We start from the raw sequence: 18,183 nt of genomic DNA, 5'->3' as shown, positions 1-18,183 counted from the left end.
TTACAACACGTAAGTATGCTGTGATATTTTTTGGTGTAATATAATTTATGGTAAAATATATGAAATTTATAAATCTTTGTATATCATCTATAGTCTTAACATTGCTATTGCACATGCTAATTATTATAGAGGGTTTTTAATTAACGCCAAGATGACAAATGTCTTTAACTTGTCTTATATTAAGACCAGATATATAGCACACTAGTGTTTTGATAAAGTTTTTATTTAAACCAATATAGTATAAAAGTACTGCAACATAGTTTTAGATAAAGATAAAAGTCATGCTTTCTGTATTATTTTATCTGTTTCTTGTGTAGTGACAGTTGTTGAATGCTGTTTTAGCATATAATTTATCTTATACATCATGGGCCAAGCATATAGATTTGTACTATTTGTTAATGCAATTTTTTTATTTTGCATTTTAAGAAAAAAAATTTAAGTATGTTCAATTCAGGTAGAGAGAGAGAGAAAGAGAGAGAGAGAAATCCACGGATGTATAAGGTTATAGAAAATAGATATTTATGACCTATAGAAAACCAGTTTTTTGAAAAAAGTACTGATTACTAATATACCTACATATATATAGCTTTCACTATTCCTCTAATTCTCATTTCTACAGATTAACCGCTTTATACGTTATGTCCAGTATTAAAATATTAACACATGATTTTATGTAGTTATTATCTACTATAAAGCTTCAAAAGTCTAAATTTTATACTTTTCAAATAACAATTGAAGAATAACTTTATAGAAAGTAAAATAATATAAATACTTCTATATGTATAGATAAAAAAAGAATTCTTAAATAAAACTCTATTCCAATTACGCTTTTTAAAAATATTTTTATGATAATCTTTCAGATTTACCAATAAAAAAAAACAAATGTAAAATAGATTATTGAAAATAGCAAGAAAAAACTTATAAATAGCTTTTAGAGCTTAAGAATAAAATCACAATTATTTCATCGGGCCTTTCTTTATACAATTGTTTAGCGCGTTGACTGCGATAACCTATATTTACACTTTTATATATTTATGAATCATATGCTACGTTTAATTACTAATTAAAATTGAAGGAATGTGCATTTTGATTAATAAGCGTATAAAAACTTTAATAATTATTCAAAAGTATCACCGTCTGCGTACTTGGAGATAGTGCATTGCAGTTAAACATAAATAAATATATAAATACAGTAGGTTTATTCGTTTTAGATATACTCTAGTACTTTGATTTTGCTCCAAAAAACTTGATCGAAATTTTTTTGCCAATATGGTCTGTCTATTTTCTAATCTCGGAAGCAAAATAAATGAAAATCAATACAATCAACAACATAGAAAATGTTTGTTCCACTTAAATACGTTAGTTTCCTACGATTCTTCTTCTCCATCTACGATTTTTATGCATTTAGCAGTACATTACTTATAAAAGTGATGAAAGAAAAACATTTGTGTATTGTTAATATTTTTGATTTTTTATCAATGCATAAAAATCTTAGATAGAAAAAGAGGATTTTAAAAAACTAGTGATAGCAGTAAAAGTGGCAAACTTTTATGCTTCCAATTGTACGCTGAATTGTTCATTTTAATGCAAAGGTAAATTGTGCCTCTATTCGTTTTAGTAGGGAGTTATTATATTTTCTGCAACAAATCAACATTTTTTACAACTGGTGAAAAGGAAGACTATAAAAGTTTATTGTAAAATTGATGTCAAGTGGATAGGGGCGAAGTAAACTACGTTGTAATCATATAGCTCTAGCAGAGCAGACGCCTAGTCGACTTGACGCTTCATTTTAAATCAATAATATATAAATATACTATATTGTATAATCAGCTAATTACTCTTTCCTATTCGTTTTTACTAGTGTTTATATTAGTGTAATTTTTACACCCTACACTATAAAACTTAAACCTTACGTACTTGAGTATAAAAACGTATAGGTAAAACGAACAAACCTAGTATAGTTTGCATTCAAAACCGTATCGATCAAGGACTTATACGCAGCATTTAAAAGCTCCAAATATAAGGTTCATAATTTAAAGGATCTGATTGTTCCATATGACTGGCATGATTAGTATTTCCTACCATACATGAGTGATAAATAACTCCCGAATTGCCTTGTACTGATACTGAAGGCCCGATAGGAGGAGCTAATCTGCAGTCGGATCGTTGTTGAATTATAGGTCCTATCGGCTGCATGGGTGGTGGACCAGTCTGTGCTCCTGGTGGAGCTGGTTGCGCTTGTGTCAATGGTGTCGACGGTCCAGGAATATTATGAATAGGTACTTGCATTATAGTTGGACCTGGAACATAAGTGGCCACTAATAGTGGTTTATAAACAATAGATTAGATTTAAATTTTCATTTTTAAATTACATCTAGATTATATGCTAATAATACTATTGTAGTATACTTACAACTCGTAGAATTATGAAATTGCATTGTTGGTTGCTGTTCTGTGATCATGTTCACAGGTGGAGAAATAACTTTTGGTGATGAAGAGTCTTTCTCTTGAAAAATATTTTTCTTTTTAGAATTCTTTTTATGGGTATTAGTTGGCATTGGTAAATCTTTTTTAGGGATGGTTGACTTCTTTTTCTTTTCTCCAGATGCTTTTGGTTTATTAGGTCGATTTCCACTAGGCTGCCAAAGATGTACAGTATGAACTGCATTGCCTTCTCTAAAAATGAACAAGTCATAAGCAACAAAAAATGTATATATTCTTAAATTAAACTTTCTAAAAAATTATATTGTTTTACCCTTGCTTCTTTCCTAGTTTCCAGCTATGAATGCCAGCTTTATGAAGTCTTTCCCTAATAGTATCGACACTACATTTTAAACCAAGTGCTGGAGCTACATATTTAGCTGCTGTTAGTGGATGTTGAGTGGCCATTGCTACGATAGCGTCATCCTCTTCTTTAGTTGTTATTCTACGTCGACCTTTACGCTCTTTTGTTTGCACATTACCTTCTTTATGCCACCGTTCCAACCATCTTTTAACTGTACGCTCCTGTTGACAAACGAAAATTAATAATTTAAACATTATTTGATTTAAATGATTAATGATGTTAAATAAAGCATATACCGATCTATCTATCGCCAATGCAATAGATAAAGTTGATAGTCCTGCCTCTGACATTCCAATCATTCGATTTCTCAGTTCTACACTGGTTTCTAAAGTTCCTTTTGCTTTACCTCCTTTTTTCTTTCTGCTTGATTTTTTCGTCTTTTGATTACTATTTTTTGTGATACTTTTACTTTGATCTATATTTTTATCTAATATTTCCATTTGGCTATTATCATTGGAACTACAAGAATTAGAACAGCTATCAGAGTTTAAGTTAGAGTTATTCTGTGGACTAGGTAAGGCAGGTTGTAAATGTTGAACTTGAGGATTTGAATGAATTTGGGATTTTCGTTCAAGGTTATGGTGATGAGACTGTGCTCCTTGTTGCTGTAACTGTTCCTGCTTTACTGCAAAATCTACAAAATAGGATTCTTGTGTATGTTCTTGTAGTTGATCCAGTTTTTGCTGAACTTGTTGTAAATGATGTTGTTCTTGGTGGGTATGAAGCTCCTGTAATTGATGCTGCTGGGGAGGCTCTTCGTGCGATACTGGTTGTGGTTGACCCTAAATGAAAAAGTTTTAGTATTTAATAATATTATTGTTATTAGAAAATAGTTTAAGATTGACTAAAGTAAAATATTTACCTGATGATAATGTTGACTACTTTGCACTAGGTCCAATGGCCAGGACTGTGTAATATTTAACTCTGTATGTTGATAAATAGGCTGATGCTGTTGTGCCAAACTTAAGGTATTACAAAATTCTGTTTGATTCAAAGGTAACGTTTGTTGTACAGATACTTGCAATTCACTATTCTGTGATTGTGTTATAGCTTGTTGAGAAAATGAGAAACTTGAATCTACATTTGATTGCTTTGCTGTTTCTGTTGCTGGTACAACATCTTCAGTATATACATCTTTTGTCTTAACTTTTTTTGTTGGAGTTTTCTTTCTATAGCTAGAATTATTTTTTTCAGTTTTATTGGGATCTTTAGAAGATTTCTTTTTACCCAGTTGAGTTCCTGTTGGCCTCCATACAGCTTGTTGTATTGCTGCTCCATCCATCTCGCTGCTTTAATAATAATTAAACCAAACATATTAGTGTAAAAATCATAACAATTACCTTAATATTAATTTGTAAACTTCTTTCTGACATACCCCAAAGGTATTCTTTGCATATATTTTCTTGATGGACTCCAATTATGAATTCCAGCTTTATGAAGTCTTTCTCGTACAGTATCAACTGAGCATGTGAGACCAAGTGCAGGAAGTACAGCTTTTGCTGCTGTTATTGGAGTTTGTGTGGCAAGACGAATGATTGCCTCATCTTGCTCATTCGTAGTAGCCCTCTTACGTCCACAGCGTTCTCTAGTCTCCACAGTACCTTCCTTATCAAATCGGTTTAACCATCGCTTAACAGTTCGTTGCTGAAAGAAACACATTCGATAAAATAACATGTGTGTCAGTGTTTAAATAAAAAGAAAGCATTTTTAGTGATATTTTACAAAAGATTGGACAGATAACATATTGATTACTAAATAAAATATTAGTTAAATAAAATAACAATCTTTTATACCGAGCAATTTACTGCAGCTGCTATTTCTCGTAAACCTAACCCGGCTTCATACATTCCAACCATCCGATTTCGCAGTTCTGGAGTAGTTTCATGCACTCCTCTTGTTTTACCCATTTTATCTTAGCTATACAAACAAGGACTACGATATTTTAAATGCTTGTTCTTAGAATTTAAATTTCACGCGATAAATGACGTTCGAAAGTGTCACGTGACAAATGGCAGTGCTTAACAAGTGTAATTTTTATATATAATTATATTCAGTCTTCACATTGTAGTCAAATATTTGTAATATCATTGTTTAACTTGTATTTTTAGAAACAAAAATAGATCCGTTTTATTCAGGCTTGAATAATCTCTTCAATATCTTTAATCTCTTTCTTTTCATCTTTAACATGATGCTGTCGGTGAATTTTTGGCTGTGGCGTCTATTATGTTTTGGAATTGCATTATTTTTCTAAATCTCTTACAATTCTTATGTATAAGATCGGAAATTCTTAATAAGACATTAGAAAAGCACAAGAGATTGTATTTGATGATAAATTATTAGCTACGTCTTTTTCAATTAAATAAATATTGTTGAAGAAAAACACTGCAGTCAATAAAACTTCTGCCGTACAGTCTATGGAAATTCTTTTGTCGGACATCTGTTTATAAATATTGTTTAATATGACATAATTATTGCACATCCGTCATTATTTTCTTGTTAAACTAGTTTGTCACAAGTCAAATAGCTTCGATAATGGATAAATTACGAAGCAGCGTTTCTCACACATTGAAATCTTTGTAGAAATACGACCACTTTGTCAATTATAATTCAGCAGACTATACAGTAGCATCAGCTGTACAGTCCGCTGAAAATATTTTGTCCATACCGTCAGAAATTCAAGTTTCTATTCTTCGACATATCTGCTTAAATTTATTTAGAATAGTTGACTAAATCTTGCTGTTAAGTATGAATAAAAAATGTATATTTTGTTAGCAATCTGTTTCTAATTTTTTTTTTACTATTCATATGATTTTTCGTGACTGTACTTGCCTGTGTTACACATATGACAAGAAAAGTACAGTCAAAACAAAATTACACATCAAAACTATTTCTTATATTATAATTATTATAAATAAATTCTATTGCGTTAATAACTATATTTCAGTAACTATTGAATATAGATTAAAAAATATTTTTTTTGGTAAACAGATATAGCTCGAGCTTTATCGACAGCAAGTTTTAAAGGATTACAACTTTACCGAAGACTGTACTCATATTTGAACAGAATTGAGTCGACTGTACTTGCGCACCTTCACTGGAATTATATTGACCCATAAATTATAATGTATTCTTTACGAATCTAATTAATGACAATTATTTGGTCTCTTTCTACCTCTCTTTAACTACAATTATTTAAATTATTTCAATGGAGAGAAACAAAGCTAATATTATAACTGTGTAGAACGGTAATAAATAAGAACTAAATTTTATCCAAATCGCAGAAAATCGTTTTTGGGTGATGAAACGAAACAGTTTTAATGTTTGTTGATATTTTAATTTGTACAAATAATAAAGACACATAGGTAGAAGGTAATTTAAATACAGTCTCTATTCATCGCAATTAGTGTTCTATATAAATGATTGCGTATATATATATATATATATATATATATAAATTGTATATAGATTTAAATAGATTATATAGGTGGGGTTGTACGATGAATGAGTAACATCCGCTAATCAAAACTGATGCTTCGTGCCTATAACTTCTGTCCTACTATGCCTCTTATCATCAAAGAAAACCTTTCTTGTGTCAATGATATAAACATATAATTATTAAAATATTGTTATATAATTAGAAATATATAACAACATTAAATATCAAATACAACGTATGCTTATTCATATTCCAAATGAAAACAGACCCATGCCAAGCACATTTTTGGAACCAAACAATAAAATAATAATGTTACAGTATTAAAATTGACGGTAATATAATTAACAACTTCACAAGACAGGGGAGATGAAGATGGATTTCATCGGTACGTAAATCTAAAGAGATGTTGGTGAATTTTGCCCGTAGGAAGCAAAGGCAAATGCGAAGGGTCAATTGAAATTTTCCACTTATTTCATTAGCGTTAGTTCTGCGAAATCAAATGTTTCAGTGGAAAACTGATGATGAATGGGAATGGTAAGAAGGGATATGCGATAAAAGTGTGAATGTATATTCTTGATATCCGGATGAGACTGGATGGCGGGGCTTGGCTGTATTTGATTATTGATGTGTTTCTATGGGTGGGTGAGTTCAATAGGTGACGGGAGATGGCAGATGGCAGATGGGGAATCAGTGATAGCCTTGCACTCTGCAGCTCCACCTGCTCTCGGCGGAGAGTGTGCAAAGCGCGGACTCCTCCACCTCTCCCGCCTCATCATCCCCCAGGTCAGGTCAGGCTCAGACCTCTCAGGTTCGGCCGCACCCGTAACAGCACTCGCAGCCGAAGTTGCACCAATTCCAAAACGTTTTCACTCCCATTTCCTATCAATCCTCTTCCCGCCTACAAAAACAATATTTATAAACATATCGATATATTACAAATCTCACATTGTACATATCACGTGGACCAAATTTAAGAATCTTTGGCTACGCCCTCGCTCACGGTGAACCACCTGCAGAGTTTTTGGGAGACAAACCACTATTCTCTCCGAGGATTTTAATCTTCCTTATTTCCAACTCAATATGAAACAACTCATTCTCTACGCAGTCTGCTTGCTACACATATCGTTCGTCGCCTGTGGGGTATGTTTACATTTCAAGTCGCGTTGTTTACTTCTCGCTATCTGTCTTTCTTCCTATTATTATAAATTTGCTTATATTCTTTAGATACAGCGTTAGCAATGTTCTTTCATCTACTTCTGACTTGTCTTATTTAACTGATCTAGAATTCAAAGGGGAATCGACATTAATGAAATTATTCTTAATTGTTTATAGACGCGGCCCAGTTTTGTATCTGATGAAATGATAGCAACCGCGGCCAGCGTTGTAAATGCTTGCCAAACACAGACAGGCGTAGCCACGGGTAATAATTGCAAACAATTTTAATTTTGTCAAATTGAGGGGTTCGCTCCTTCAACTCTGCACAATCTCTTAATAATTAATATTTTAGCTGACATAGAGGCCGTAAGGAATGGCCAATGGCCCGAGGCCCGACAATTGAAGGTAATATATTAATTAAAAGAGCTAATATGAAATAGTATATTTGAGAATTTTCTGTTTACATTATAATAACTATTTTCTTTATTTCTACTGAATTCGTCATTGGTGATAAATCATGTTTTTAAATGGTTTTTAATATATTGATTAATGAAAATGTAATTTTAGCACTTTGATCTCCATAAGAATATCAGATTGTTTAAGGGAACATTGCAGAACCATGAAACTTTTTAAAGTTTTCCAACAGGATAATTAATATAGTTCTTGCATTTTTATTAATATTTATGTAACCTCGAGAATAATACTATTTAACTTTTACACTGCCCCAAACATACGTATGATACATTTTTCGTGTAATTAATTCTCCAATAACTATAATTTTCCGTAAAAATAGAATATCTTCATTTGCGTATTAGATAATAAATATAATATAAGGGAGGTTTTTTTCTAACAACGGCATTGAATATTGAAGGTTTCATGCTTTTATCACTCAACGTTACACTATATTCCGTTTAATTTAGTAGTAAACTTAGTGAGCTAATTTTTTTGAAAAAAAAAAAATATGATGCTTATATCGAACAGTGAAAGTTATTGAATTAAAATATCGATTATAAGCGAAAGCTGTAAAATTTAATGAAATCTAATAATTCTGGAGTCTATTCTTTTTTGCCATACATGCTGCATTAACGCAATAAATTATAATTAGAGTGTGAGCAGACATATAATTGTCTTATTTTAACTAATTACGCCAGTTCAGTATTGTAACGAAAAAACTAATAAACTTATATTAATATAGCATAATTTTTAGTTTTAAAGGTACTCTAAAATTGAATACTATCAAGATAATTTTATTTGCACAGACTAGAGCATAAACTGCCGCGCCTTTAGCTCGCGATTGACTGCCTTACGAGCTACGGTTAAGTTCAGTGTTTGAATAGGTTATGTCTTCTATATGTTTGTCTCTTTATTGTTTTCATTTTGCTTTACATTTCTACCTAATGCCTAATAAACTTATAATCTAATACTCCAAGCTAATTTTATAAGAAATATTATTTTCTATATCACAATAAATGCATACCTGTTGCAGTGAAATATCGTGATTACTCATAAATGTTGCCATTAGAGAAACACCCGATATATATGTATATAAGTAGAATAAGTGTAGGGCGTTCAATAAGATTTAAGGAGATACGATATTTTTGCTACAGCCAAAATATATGAGATATTTTATCGTTACACTACTATCTTTTGTATCAAGTAGAAAATCCTGAATTTTTTATTTTGTTGTATATTTCAGTGCTACATGTATTGTCTTTGGGAACAATTTGGTCTTGTGGACGACAAGAGAGAATTGAGTTTAAATGGAATGTTAACATTCTTCCAAAGAATACCAGCTTTTAGAACGGAAGTCCAAAAAGCAATCAGCGAGTGCAAGGGGCTCGGTAAATATTTCGGTATCTATGAGTTGATTATTTTTTCCCCATTATCTTGATTGATTGTGTGTCGAAGTTCTTTGTTAATAATTTACACAAATATTCAATTGTTGACTTGAATTTTGATTTTACTTTCGATTGCACACAATCCGTCGAGCAACCAGTCTTTCATAATACAAAGAAATTAATTTTATTTCACAGCAAATGGGGATAACTGCCAATATGCATATACATTTAATAAATGCTATGCTGAATTATCACCCAGGGTAAGTATAAGATACCTGAACCATATAATTATTATCAGTGATCCCTCACACCTACATTACCAAGTTAATACCCCAGAAACGCGTGTTAAGCTGAAATCAGACGATGCTTTTTCTCGTGCTGGATTGCTTGCTGAATTTAGAATGATGACTGCTGATTGGATATTTGCATTATTATAACCAATCAGCAAACAATATTTCAATTCAGCAAGCAATCCAGCACGAGAAAAAGCATCGTCTGATTTTGGCTTTAATGTTACAGCGTTAATTTACATCCAATTTCTAGCTCGTATAATATCTTAGTGACGTGACAAACAAGACAGTCGGGGTAACGAAAAATGTTTACTATTAACATAAATATTTTAAAATATTCTTTTTTCAAAGATCTGACTATTTTATTAGAAAAAACAACTCGCGACGTCACTAAAATGCTATAATGAGTTTGAAGTCGGTCGCGGAATGATGCCGTATCGTTTATTCTTTTTGTCGGAATTTTACTTTATAGATAGTAGGTTGAGGGACCCCTTTAAAAATAATTATAGAAACAGAGCATTTAAATAAACGTTATTATTTTCAGACATATTATCTATTTTAAAAGGACGAATTTCTTCAGATTGTAATGAAGCGGAAAAACCAAAGAAAAAAAATTAGATGCTCAATCGATAATATTCTTCGCCATAAATGTGATGGAACTTTTAAACATTTTTTAGAAGCTGTATATCGCACAACTGTTTCCTACAAGCCCTATTCAGCAACAACTTATCGTCAATTTTTGTTGGAATATTTATAAAATATCATACATCCATAAAGATTGCTAGACTAACATACTATAATCTTACGAATGTTCGATGTGTTATTAAAATAAAAATATTTGGTAACGTATACAATAGAATACTCGTGGTGGATCATTAATTTCTTAAAAGCGCTCAAAGGCTTCCAATGATAATCATGTTTTTCAATATATCAGTCTTTTGCAAAAAGAATTGTGGAGTGGAGCTTATATAATATTGCTTCAATTGGTAATTGACGTCATACCTGAACATTTCTAGTGGGATGATGTTCTATTTGTGGATAAATTCTATATCTATATACATAGTCGCGCACGTAAAACTGCAGACAATATGATTGTACTACGGGATCAACAACTGCCAATCTGTTTTTGAGTTTGTAATATGATGCATACTACATTAATCAATATGCTAGTGGAACAGCTTACCATTAATCAGCCAATTGCCTCAAGCGCTCCAAACTGAAAGTTTTCTTTTTACGATTCACTGATGCTATCTTTTTAAGCAAATACTTTAGTTTGTTAGTCAATTAGAGAATGCACTTTTTCAACAACGTGACATGTTACTTTTTTTTATTGATATTCTTCATGTAGGTAAAAATGAAAACCGTGCTGCAGAGTATATATATATAATTGTAGTTTATAAGGTAATGCGTAATAAAAAATATCGGCAAAAATTAGATTGAGTCATAACGAATTTTTTCAATGAAAAAGAAGCTTATAATTTATCATTTTTATGATGAGAAGCAAATATAATTTTTTTTCAATCAATATACTCATTTATTGTATAAATGATACTTATATATAGTTCTGAAAGTTGCATTAATTTTTAAGGATTTAACGGATTCCCTCTATCGACAATACAAAACGAAGATGTAAAATGCGTTTCAATGATACAGCGTTATTTCTTCACCGATATCAAACTTGTTGCGTGTAAATTTTAATGACGTCGCGAGCTGTTCAATCTGGTAAAACAATCGAATTTTAAAAATATATTTTTATTATGAAAGCAAATATTTCAAACTTGTCTCTTTTTTTTTATTATTTTCAAAAATTTGAATATTCTATGAAAAAGAGCTGCCCGTGACATCACTATAATTCAATATTAAGTTTGAAATTGATCTTGAGGTAATGCCCCATGATACACGTTTCCAGTGAGTAATGTTGGTGTTGGGGATCCTCTTAACATTGCCGTGTACGCAGTACAGCATAATAATGAATCTTAGGCAAGAAAATTGTTTTGATTTGATGGAAGATTGATGCGTTCGATGCGTACATATACGTTAAACTTGAACTTTAGAACAATTCATTTTTTGTAATAGTTACGTTTGGCATATTCAACTATTACTGGCTGCAACTATAAAACGGCCTTAGTTCTTCGTAAAGATTTCAGAAAGTCGATTGCGTATTATATAACTTTTTCTCCCAAAATCAATTCAGCGTATTATTTTGTAATAATGACAAAACTATTTCTCGTATTGAGTTTGGCAGGTTTAATTGCTGTCGCACAATGTGGGGTAAGCATATACTAATGTACAGATAGTAATATAAATTCTTTAAAATGCTATGTTATTTAATTATTTATTTCGTAAAAGCATTTAAGCCACTTTTGTATTAATTAGGAAACACCTGAACTACTTAAAATGGTGACAGCAAACCTACGTAGAACATGTATTCAACGAACTGGGGTTGCAGAAGGTAATCTTTTCATTCTACTTGTTAAAATGAATATTGAAATTAAATGTATTCCACTATTTTAGATGTAATCGACAATACATCGAAAGGTATCTTTGCGAATGACAACAAATTAAAGTGTTACTTTAAATGCGTATTTGAAGAGCTTACAATGGTACACATACACCTTTTCAATAATTTTATATATTCATAAGCGAGGTTTCTAATAATTAAACAAATTTCTTATAGTTGGATGAATCTGGACAAATTAATTTCAATTTTCTATTGGATATGTTACCCGCTAGTGCGAGGAAAGCCGCCGAAAAAGTTGTCGAAGATTGCAAAGGGATTAGTGAGTGAAGTTTTATATATATTATTTATTATGAGTTTAGTGAAGAATGTATTATATATGGGTATTGTGCTTTCAATTTTAGCCGGTAAGGATTTGTGCGACATGTCCTACAATGTGAATAAGTGCGCTTACTTATCTAATCCACAGGTATATTTTTACTTTCTACTTTTAAGACAAGATTTCTTAACATTAGTTTTGTATATTTTGATACAATAACATTAATAATAACTTTCTTTTCTTACAGATTTACTTTACAATTTGAGCATTTCCACAACATGTGAATATGAACAGACTACATTTATGATTATTGCTGTTTGTATCTAAAGGAATGCATTCTGTACAAATGAGTTGTTAAAATAATATAAAAATGAATTCTTTAATAGTTTAAATTTATTTCCATCCTAATCGTCTGTTAAGAACTGCAAAATACTTTTAATTTTTTTTAATAAGTATTGAAAGTTTCATGTCATTAACACATTGATTTAAACAATCTTATCACCCTTATTTTTTATTATAATATTCAATGAATTCAATAAATTATATCAATTTAAATATCTTATCTTACATCACTATTTCAACTTTCTAATACAAATTTTGTTAGATGTATCGAGTGTAAAATTAAATTATGTCAAATCGTAAACTGTAAATATAAAAAGAGATTTTATGAAATAAACTGATTTACAGTTTTCAGTTTAGCATGAATCAATCTCACACCTGGTATAATGAGATAAACGCGAAATAAGATATTACATAAATACAAGTTGACAAAAAACTTATCTAGAGAAACAATATTTTTATATTAAAGATGAAAAATCTATTAAAATTGCAGTCTTGTATCGAAATAAATCATACTAATGAAAATCCCCTATATTGTATCCGAATGCTATGTTTTACGCGGCTTTACTTTTCTTTTATTAATATTCATAATTTGTTCAACAATAATATCATCTGCCCGAGGGTCAATAGGAATGGCCGGTACAGATGCTCTGGCAGTGGGTATAGGCTTGGACCAGTTTTCAACGATCACATTTAAATAGTTTAACAGTTTTTCGCGATTGAAAAATGCCAAAGTAATGAGCATTATAAAAGGCAAAGCTATTATAGAAGTTTGATTGACGTCTCCTTGGTCAACTTTCCTTTCAGCGCTAAATGTTAATTTTACAGATTTAAACGAAGAATTTGCTTCAAAATATACAGGAGTTGTCCTATATTTATACAAATTTTGAAAAAGTGACGATTCCAGCTGTACAAAATACTTCTTATTGTCAGCTTGTAGAGGAGGGAAATGAATCAAGTATCCTGGATTGTGGTCAGTACTGAGCTTCCAAGAAGCTTGCGAGTCTAGCTTCGAGATATGGATGGGGGAATCAGGCATATCCTCTCTGCATAATTTTAATTTGAGTGTACGATAATGTTCTGGTTGCTCTGCTACAACGTGCACCGAAATATCTGTGCGTGAAATTGGATGGAAAACGACCAAACGCAAATTGCGAATATCACTTGTAATTGGCATGATCAAATTATCAGGGCTAGACCGTTGAATATGCGCGTTAGCTTCCGAGCTCGGTTTAAGACGTATGATATAGATGCACTGCAATAATTACAATCATTTTTATAATTCACAAAAAGCTAAAACTTTATAATTATGAAGGATAAACAATTTACTTACAAAAGGTTGAAGACCTCGGATCCTAAAATTACCAGTGTCTTCAGTAGTTGCTTCTTCTTGATAGCTAGAGCAATTTCCTTGGCCCTGAGCTTCCACTAGCAAACCTGTTTCTGGTTGACCGTTTAATGATGTGACAATTCCATAAGCACTAAAAGCAATTCTTTTCCCCGATAGATCTACTCTCACTGTTGCTCCTTCGGCCACTTTGATCATTTTGGATGGTGGTTCAAAACGATATTCCTTCATCATCGGTCTAAGATAATATTCTCCAGGAGATAGAGAATTAAAAATTAATTTTCCGTCTTCTCCCGTTATACTGTTTTTTCTATAATTTTGTCCACCAGACAATGAAAGGAGAACACCCTATCAATTAATTTAATTTATTAATATCTCGAAACTAATCAAGTAAAATAAATAAAAAATAAATTTGTCTCTACTTGTAAAGCTGATTTATCGGCCTGATCGGATACGTGTACGATTACTTCTGCGAGTTTGTGAGCTAAAAACACTCCGTTTGTATTAGGCCCAGCTATCACAAATCCCTCTTTTTCCGCAGTAACACTGTTTCAACAGTCGATTGGTTAAACATTGATATATTATATTATTTATAACATAATTTAAAATATACCTGTAATCTATTTTTCCATCTAGTGGACCAATATTGTAAGTTCCTTCTTTCTGTGTTACTAAAGTGTGCACTGGGAATTCCTTATCGACTCCAAATATTTGTACTGTTACTCCTTCCAATGGCGGAGAGATCTTTCCGCTTATAATCTAAAAAACGATGTTAGAACTCATTAGACAAAAAACTTTTAAATAAAAATAATTTCTAGAATATAAATCTTTTAAATTACCTTTCCTATATCACCAACAAATGTAGCAATATCATAGTGACAATCATTCACTCCTAATACTTTTAAAGAAGGTGGAGAAAACAAAAGTACGTCTGATAAAGGTGTTATAGTGTACATATTGTCAGCTTTAGCTTTAAATTCAAATTCGTATTTGTAAATATTATCCTTGTTCGTATATTTAAGTACATCAGTTCTAAATGATAAAAAATTTATCAAATTAACAAATGATATAATTATTAGTTTTTTTCGTAGAGTTAAGCAAAACATACTTACGTTATTACATCATCATTGGTCTCTATTTTAACTTTAATTCCATCAATGACCGAAGAGCTTATTACGCTTCCTTTATGCGTATGTTCGGTAGATGAAAGTATAATAGGTGAAGGTTCATTTGTATTCCACGTATACGAAGATTTAGCATACACATGGCATCCTTTTGGCGCAAATGCATATGCTCCTGGTTTAAATACACAATGTCTTGTACTTCCTTTGGTTAGTGATAAAGTGTTTTTTTTTCCATTATGCTCGGTAAATTCAATATTTGTATCGTGAGATGAAATAAATGTAACAGAAAATCCAGTATGTTTAAATAATGGTACTTCTGCATGTTCAGACGTTACCGAGACTTTATGACTAGATTTATCCCAGCAGAAAATATCAGTATCGATTAATACTTCGTACTGTCCAGGTAATACATCCGAAAACCGGTATTGTCCATCTGAATTTCGAAAAATAACTTCACAGACAAAAAATAGTAGAAAAGCTCATAAATATGTTAGAGCTATAGTAGCAACTTTATACAAATATAGTAAATTCTATTATGGGATATTTGTTTATATGCATAGAGCTGCTACTATAAACTTTCTGTAAACATTATTATGAACTATCTATGAATAATAGTAATATTTGCATAGTTTACCTTTGGCTTGAATTGTTTTTATAGTGACTCCATCTAATACTTTCAAAGTAATTGAAGCTTGACTACAATCTACTCTTTCAATACATTTTACAGTACCGGTTAATAGAGCTTTTAATTGCAAGAAATTGATATTAAAGATAGGTCGAGAAGTTACATCTATTGTTTGTTGTAATGGGAAAAATCTAAAAAATATATACATATAAGACAAGAGTATTAAGTAAAAGCAGGTAAGCTATTCTTTAAAGCGTTTCTGAGATTTAGACTTAAAACTTACTGGAGCCCTTTAGCTTTTTCTTCAGCACTCACCACTACACTTAAGTGATATTTATCAGTAGGAAGATAAGTGCAGTATTCTCCTGTTCCTGAGTTAGTGTCTATTTCTTTATAAAAGGTTGTAGCAGTGTTTTGAATAATTAATTTTCTGTAGTGTGAAGTTCCTGTTGCGGAAAGTGTTACTTTCCCACAAATTTTATACCCTGTAGGTACCAATACAGGAAGCTCTGGAGAGCTAGTAGACACTTTCACTATCGTTTCATCAAAGTTCATATCCGCTGTAAAAATACAAATGTTATATTCTTAAGTATTATATAGCACTTGTAAATAATTTTAAAGCTTTACACAAACCAGTTTTTACTAATAAGGTATATTGTCCAGCTTTCATGTTATCGATAAGATATTTTCCATTTTTATTTGTAGTTGCAACTTCTCTTCCTGATAAGAAAATTTTTGCATCTGCTAATGGAGCTCCATTTACAGAATTTAAAACAACTCCACTGACTGTAAATCCAGTAACTTTAAATTCTTGAGGTAGAGAAACACTACTGTGCTCTACTTTAAATGACAGTGTTGGTGGTTGTACATCAAATTTGGTTTGGGTACCAGCATAATGAGGTACTATTTTATATGACCCAGGAGACACTACAGGGAATGTAAATCTGCCATTTTGATCTGATACAACATGGCACAATGGCTTCTGAGATTCATACCCAGGAATTGGAGTAGTCTTACACTTTTCAGCTGTGCCATCCTGTAAATATAAGACATTTACTAAAATAAAATTCATACCAAACAGTATGCAGATACTTACACCAAATAATATAAATGATACACCGCTAACAGCTTCATCTTCACTAGTAACTCTACCACTTACATCATAGCCAGAGACCACTAAACTATCATCTTCTAGTTCTGTGTTTCCTTCATTTACTGTTACTCTAACCATATCTTTTTTTAAGGACCATCTTAAATGCAAAACAGGAGAATGATTAAATTTTTGGATTATACTTTACTATTACTTTGAACATACATAGGATGTGTCGCAACAAGAATGTATTTTCCTGGTTGAATTGGAGTGAAGTAAAATGTTCCACCTTCAGCACTGGTTGTTGTACCCACTGGAACATTTTTATCATTTTCAGTATATAAAAAGATTGTAACTCCATTAGGACCAGATTTAGAAGCAGCACTGGCAACCTTAAAAGAAAAAACAATAACAGCATTTAATATATCATAATACATTTGACAGGGCCCTGATATTAAATAAGTTGAATTACCCTGCCAGCAATGCCAAAGCCTTTAAAAGTAAAATTTACATCAGTTCCTTTACTACAAATATCTGTCGAACCATCAAAATTTAATAAAACTTCTGTTGGTTCAAAACTCCATCCAATGGGAGGATCCACCTATTACAATTAAAATCGTTTCCTTTGATTTTATTTTATATCAATAAATTAATATGAACAGTGTAATAACATTTTATTTCTAACCTTTAATATATACTCCCCCTTATCGTACAAAGGTAAAAAGTAGTATCCATTATTCGGAGCACATTCTGTCTGATCCTTTAAACTCCCAGATTTTGTATATCTAAAATGGAAAAAATTTTAAGTCAACACTTTTTAAATAAAATATAATATGCTATCTCATAACCTCAAAAAATTCTATTTACAATTTAATGTGAACTTTAGAAAAGTCAATATCGGCATGACTTTTTAAAAATCCGCCGCATCCTAGAATATCGTTAGCACAGCAGTTTACAATTAAGTATTGTAAATAAATTAAAGATATAAGAAAATTAGACCGATTATAAAGCATTTTTATAGAATTATATATAACAGATCATCGACGACAATCACCACCGTGGCTAAACCAAAAGTCGACCCTATACATATATAATCAAACACTATACTATTCCGTCATCAAAAATTTATTACATATATATATTTATGTATACAGATACACACACACACACATGGCCATATAGCATAGCACGTGAAGTAACCAACCAATGCGCAACTCTGATTTCTGCTTTCCTATCATTTTGTCTACTTTCCGAAAGAAGGCTCCTCATTTTATTGGTTCTCCCACTTTTTACTTGCAACATGATGGACACACTGC

At 31.4% G+C, this 18,183-nt stretch overlaps 4 protein-coding genes across 6 annotated transcripts; 2 read left to right on the top strand and 2 right to left on the bottom strand.

Annotated features, from left to right (window-relative positions):
* Position 1: 1 nt before the first annotated feature.
* On the bottom strand, positions 2-6,013 carry LOC136785865 (uncharacterized). Of its 2 annotated transcripts, XM_066747188.1 has the most exons (8): positions 5,935-6,013; positions 4,639-5,417; positions 4,221-4,489; positions 3,708-4,134; positions 3,082-3,627; positions 2,756-3,006; positions 2,414-2,676; positions 2-2,318 (listed from the first exon to the last, which is right to left on the bottom strand). In XM_066747188.1, the coding sequence occupies exons 2-8, from the start codon at positions 4,750-4,752 to the stop codon at positions 2,005-2,007; spliced, it is 2,184 nt and encodes a 727-aa protein (XP_066603285.1). In that variant the 5' UTR covers positions 4,753-5,417; positions 5,935-6,013; the 3' UTR covers positions 2-2,004. The 2 variants fall into 2 exon arrangements, with proteins under 2 accessions (XP_066603285.1, XP_066603286.1); XM_066747189.1 differs by lacking the exon at positions 5,935-6,013 and having other exon boundaries at positions 2-2,300; positions 4,639-5,589.
* Positions 6,014-6,308: 295 nt separating this feature from the next.
* LOC136785867 (general odorant-binding protein 83a-like) lies at positions 6,309-10,423 on the top strand. The gene is made up of 6 exons (XM_066747191.1): positions 6,309-7,421; positions 7,614-7,701; positions 7,789-7,841; positions 9,133-9,289; positions 9,470-9,534; positions 10,109-10,423. Exons 1-6 carry the CDS (start codon positions 7,362-7,364, stop codon positions 10,124-10,126), a joined length of 441 nt encoding a protein of 146 aa, XP_066603288.1. The 5' UTR covers positions 6,309-7,361; the 3' UTR covers positions 10,127-10,423.
* A 1,259-nt stretch (positions 10,424-11,682) lies between these two features.
* On the top strand, positions 11,683-12,724 carry LOC136785868 (general odorant-binding protein 69a-like). The gene is made up of 6 exons (XM_066747192.1): positions 11,683-11,835; positions 11,941-12,016; positions 12,079-12,167; positions 12,242-12,344; positions 12,427-12,491; positions 12,589-12,724. The coding sequence occupies exons 1-6, from the start codon at positions 11,776-11,778 to the stop codon at positions 12,604-12,606; spliced, it is 411 nt and encodes a 136-aa protein (XP_066603289.1). The 5' UTR covers positions 11,683-11,775; the 3' UTR covers positions 12,607-12,724.
* Positions 12,725-12,873: 149 nt separating this feature from the next.
* LOC136785862 (BOS complex subunit NOMO3) lies at positions 12,874-17,958 on the bottom strand. 2 transcript variants are annotated; one of them, XM_066747179.1, is made up of 14 exons: positions 17,735-17,958; positions 17,553-17,652; positions 17,340-17,468; positions 17,093-17,259; positions 16,874-17,027; positions 16,411-16,813; positions 16,061-16,337; positions 15,787-15,968; positions 15,141-15,603; positions 14,868-15,060; positions 14,642-14,787; positions 14,451-14,574; positions 14,014-14,376; positions 12,874-13,935 (listed from the first exon to the last, which is right to left on the bottom strand). In XM_066747179.1, the coding sequence occupies exons 1-14, from the start codon at positions 17,878-17,880 to the stop codon at positions 13,228-13,230; spliced, it is 3,555 nt and encodes a 1,184-aa protein (XP_066603276.1). In that variant the 5' UTR covers positions 17,881-17,958; the 3' UTR covers positions 12,874-13,227. The 2 variants fall into 2 exon arrangements, with proteins under 2 accessions (XP_066603276.1, XP_066603277.1); XM_066747180.1 differs by having other exon boundaries at positions 15,141-15,585; positions 17,735-17,957.
* Between the last annotated feature and the right edge of the window lie 225 nt (positions 17,959-18,183).

This window comes from Prorops nasuta, unplaced genomic scaffold, assembly GCF_024137725.1.
Source record: "Prorops nasuta isolate Cenicafe-Biocafe unplaced genomic scaffold, Cenicafe_Pnas_1.2 PNAS00003, whole genome shotgun sequence".
Lineage (NCBI taxonomy): Eukaryota > Metazoa > Arthropoda > Insecta > Hymenoptera > Bethylidae > Prorops > Prorops nasuta.
The sequence above is the reverse complement of the archived record's forward strand: the minus strand, read 5'-3'. Positions and strand labels throughout refer to the sequence as shown.

What these genes read in the sequence shown, in the direction of transcription:
- LOC136785868 (XM_066747192.1), top strand. Translation starts at nt 11,776, where the DNA reads ATGACAAAACTATTTCTCGTATTGAGTTTGGCAGGTTTAATTGCTGTC. An exon ending in ACGAACTGGGGTTGCAGAAG is followed by an intron (nt 12,017 to 12,078) that starts GTAATCTTTTCA and finishes CCACTATTTTAG; the next exon opens with ATGTAATCGACAATACATCG. An exon ending in TATTTGAAGAGCTTACAATG is followed by an intron (nt 12,168 to 12,241) that starts GTACACATACAC and finishes AATTTCTTATAG; the next exon opens with TTGGATGAATCTGGACAAAT.
- LOC136785862 (XM_066747179.1), bottom strand. Translation starts at nt 17,880, where the DNA reads ATGCTTTATAATCGGTCTAATTTTCTTATATCTTTAATTTATTTACAA. An exon ending in TCTAAAGTTCACATTAAATT is followed by an intron (nt 17,653 to 17,734) that starts GTAAATAGAATT and finishes TTTCCATTTTAG; the next exon opens with ATATACAAAATCTGGGAGTT. An exon ending in GCTTTGGCATTGCTGGCAGG is followed by an intron (nt 17,260 to 17,339) that starts GTAATTCAACTT and finishes TTTTCTTTTAAG; the next exon opens with GTTGCCAGTGCTGCTTCTAA.
- LOC136785867 (XM_066747191.1), top strand. Translation starts at nt 7,362, where the DNA reads ATGAAACAACTCATTCTCTACGCAGTCTGCTTGCTACACATATCGTTC. An exon ending in TATCGTTCGTCGCCTGTGGG is followed by an intron (nt 7,422 to 7,613) that starts GTATGTTTACAT and finishes AATTGTTTATAG; the next exon opens with ACGCGGCCCAGTTTTGTATC. An exon ending in CCGAGGCCCGACAATTGAAG is followed by an intron (nt 7,842 to 9,132) that starts GTAATATATTAA and finishes TGTATATTTCAG; the next exon opens with TGCTACATGTATTGTCTTTG.
- LOC136785865 (XM_066747188.1), bottom strand. Translation starts at nt 4,752, where the DNA reads ATGGGTAAAACAAGAGGAGTGCATGAAACTACTCCAGAACTGCGAAAT. An exon ending in CATTGGCGATAGATAGATCG is followed by an intron (nt 3,007 to 3,081) that starts GTATATGCTTTA and finishes GTTTGTCAACAG; the next exon opens with GAGCGTACAGTTAAAAGATG. An exon ending in ATTTCATAATTCTACGAGTT is followed by an intron (nt 2,319 to 2,413) that starts GTAAGTATACTA and finishes AACCACTATTAG; the next exon opens with TGGCCACTTATGTTCCAGGT.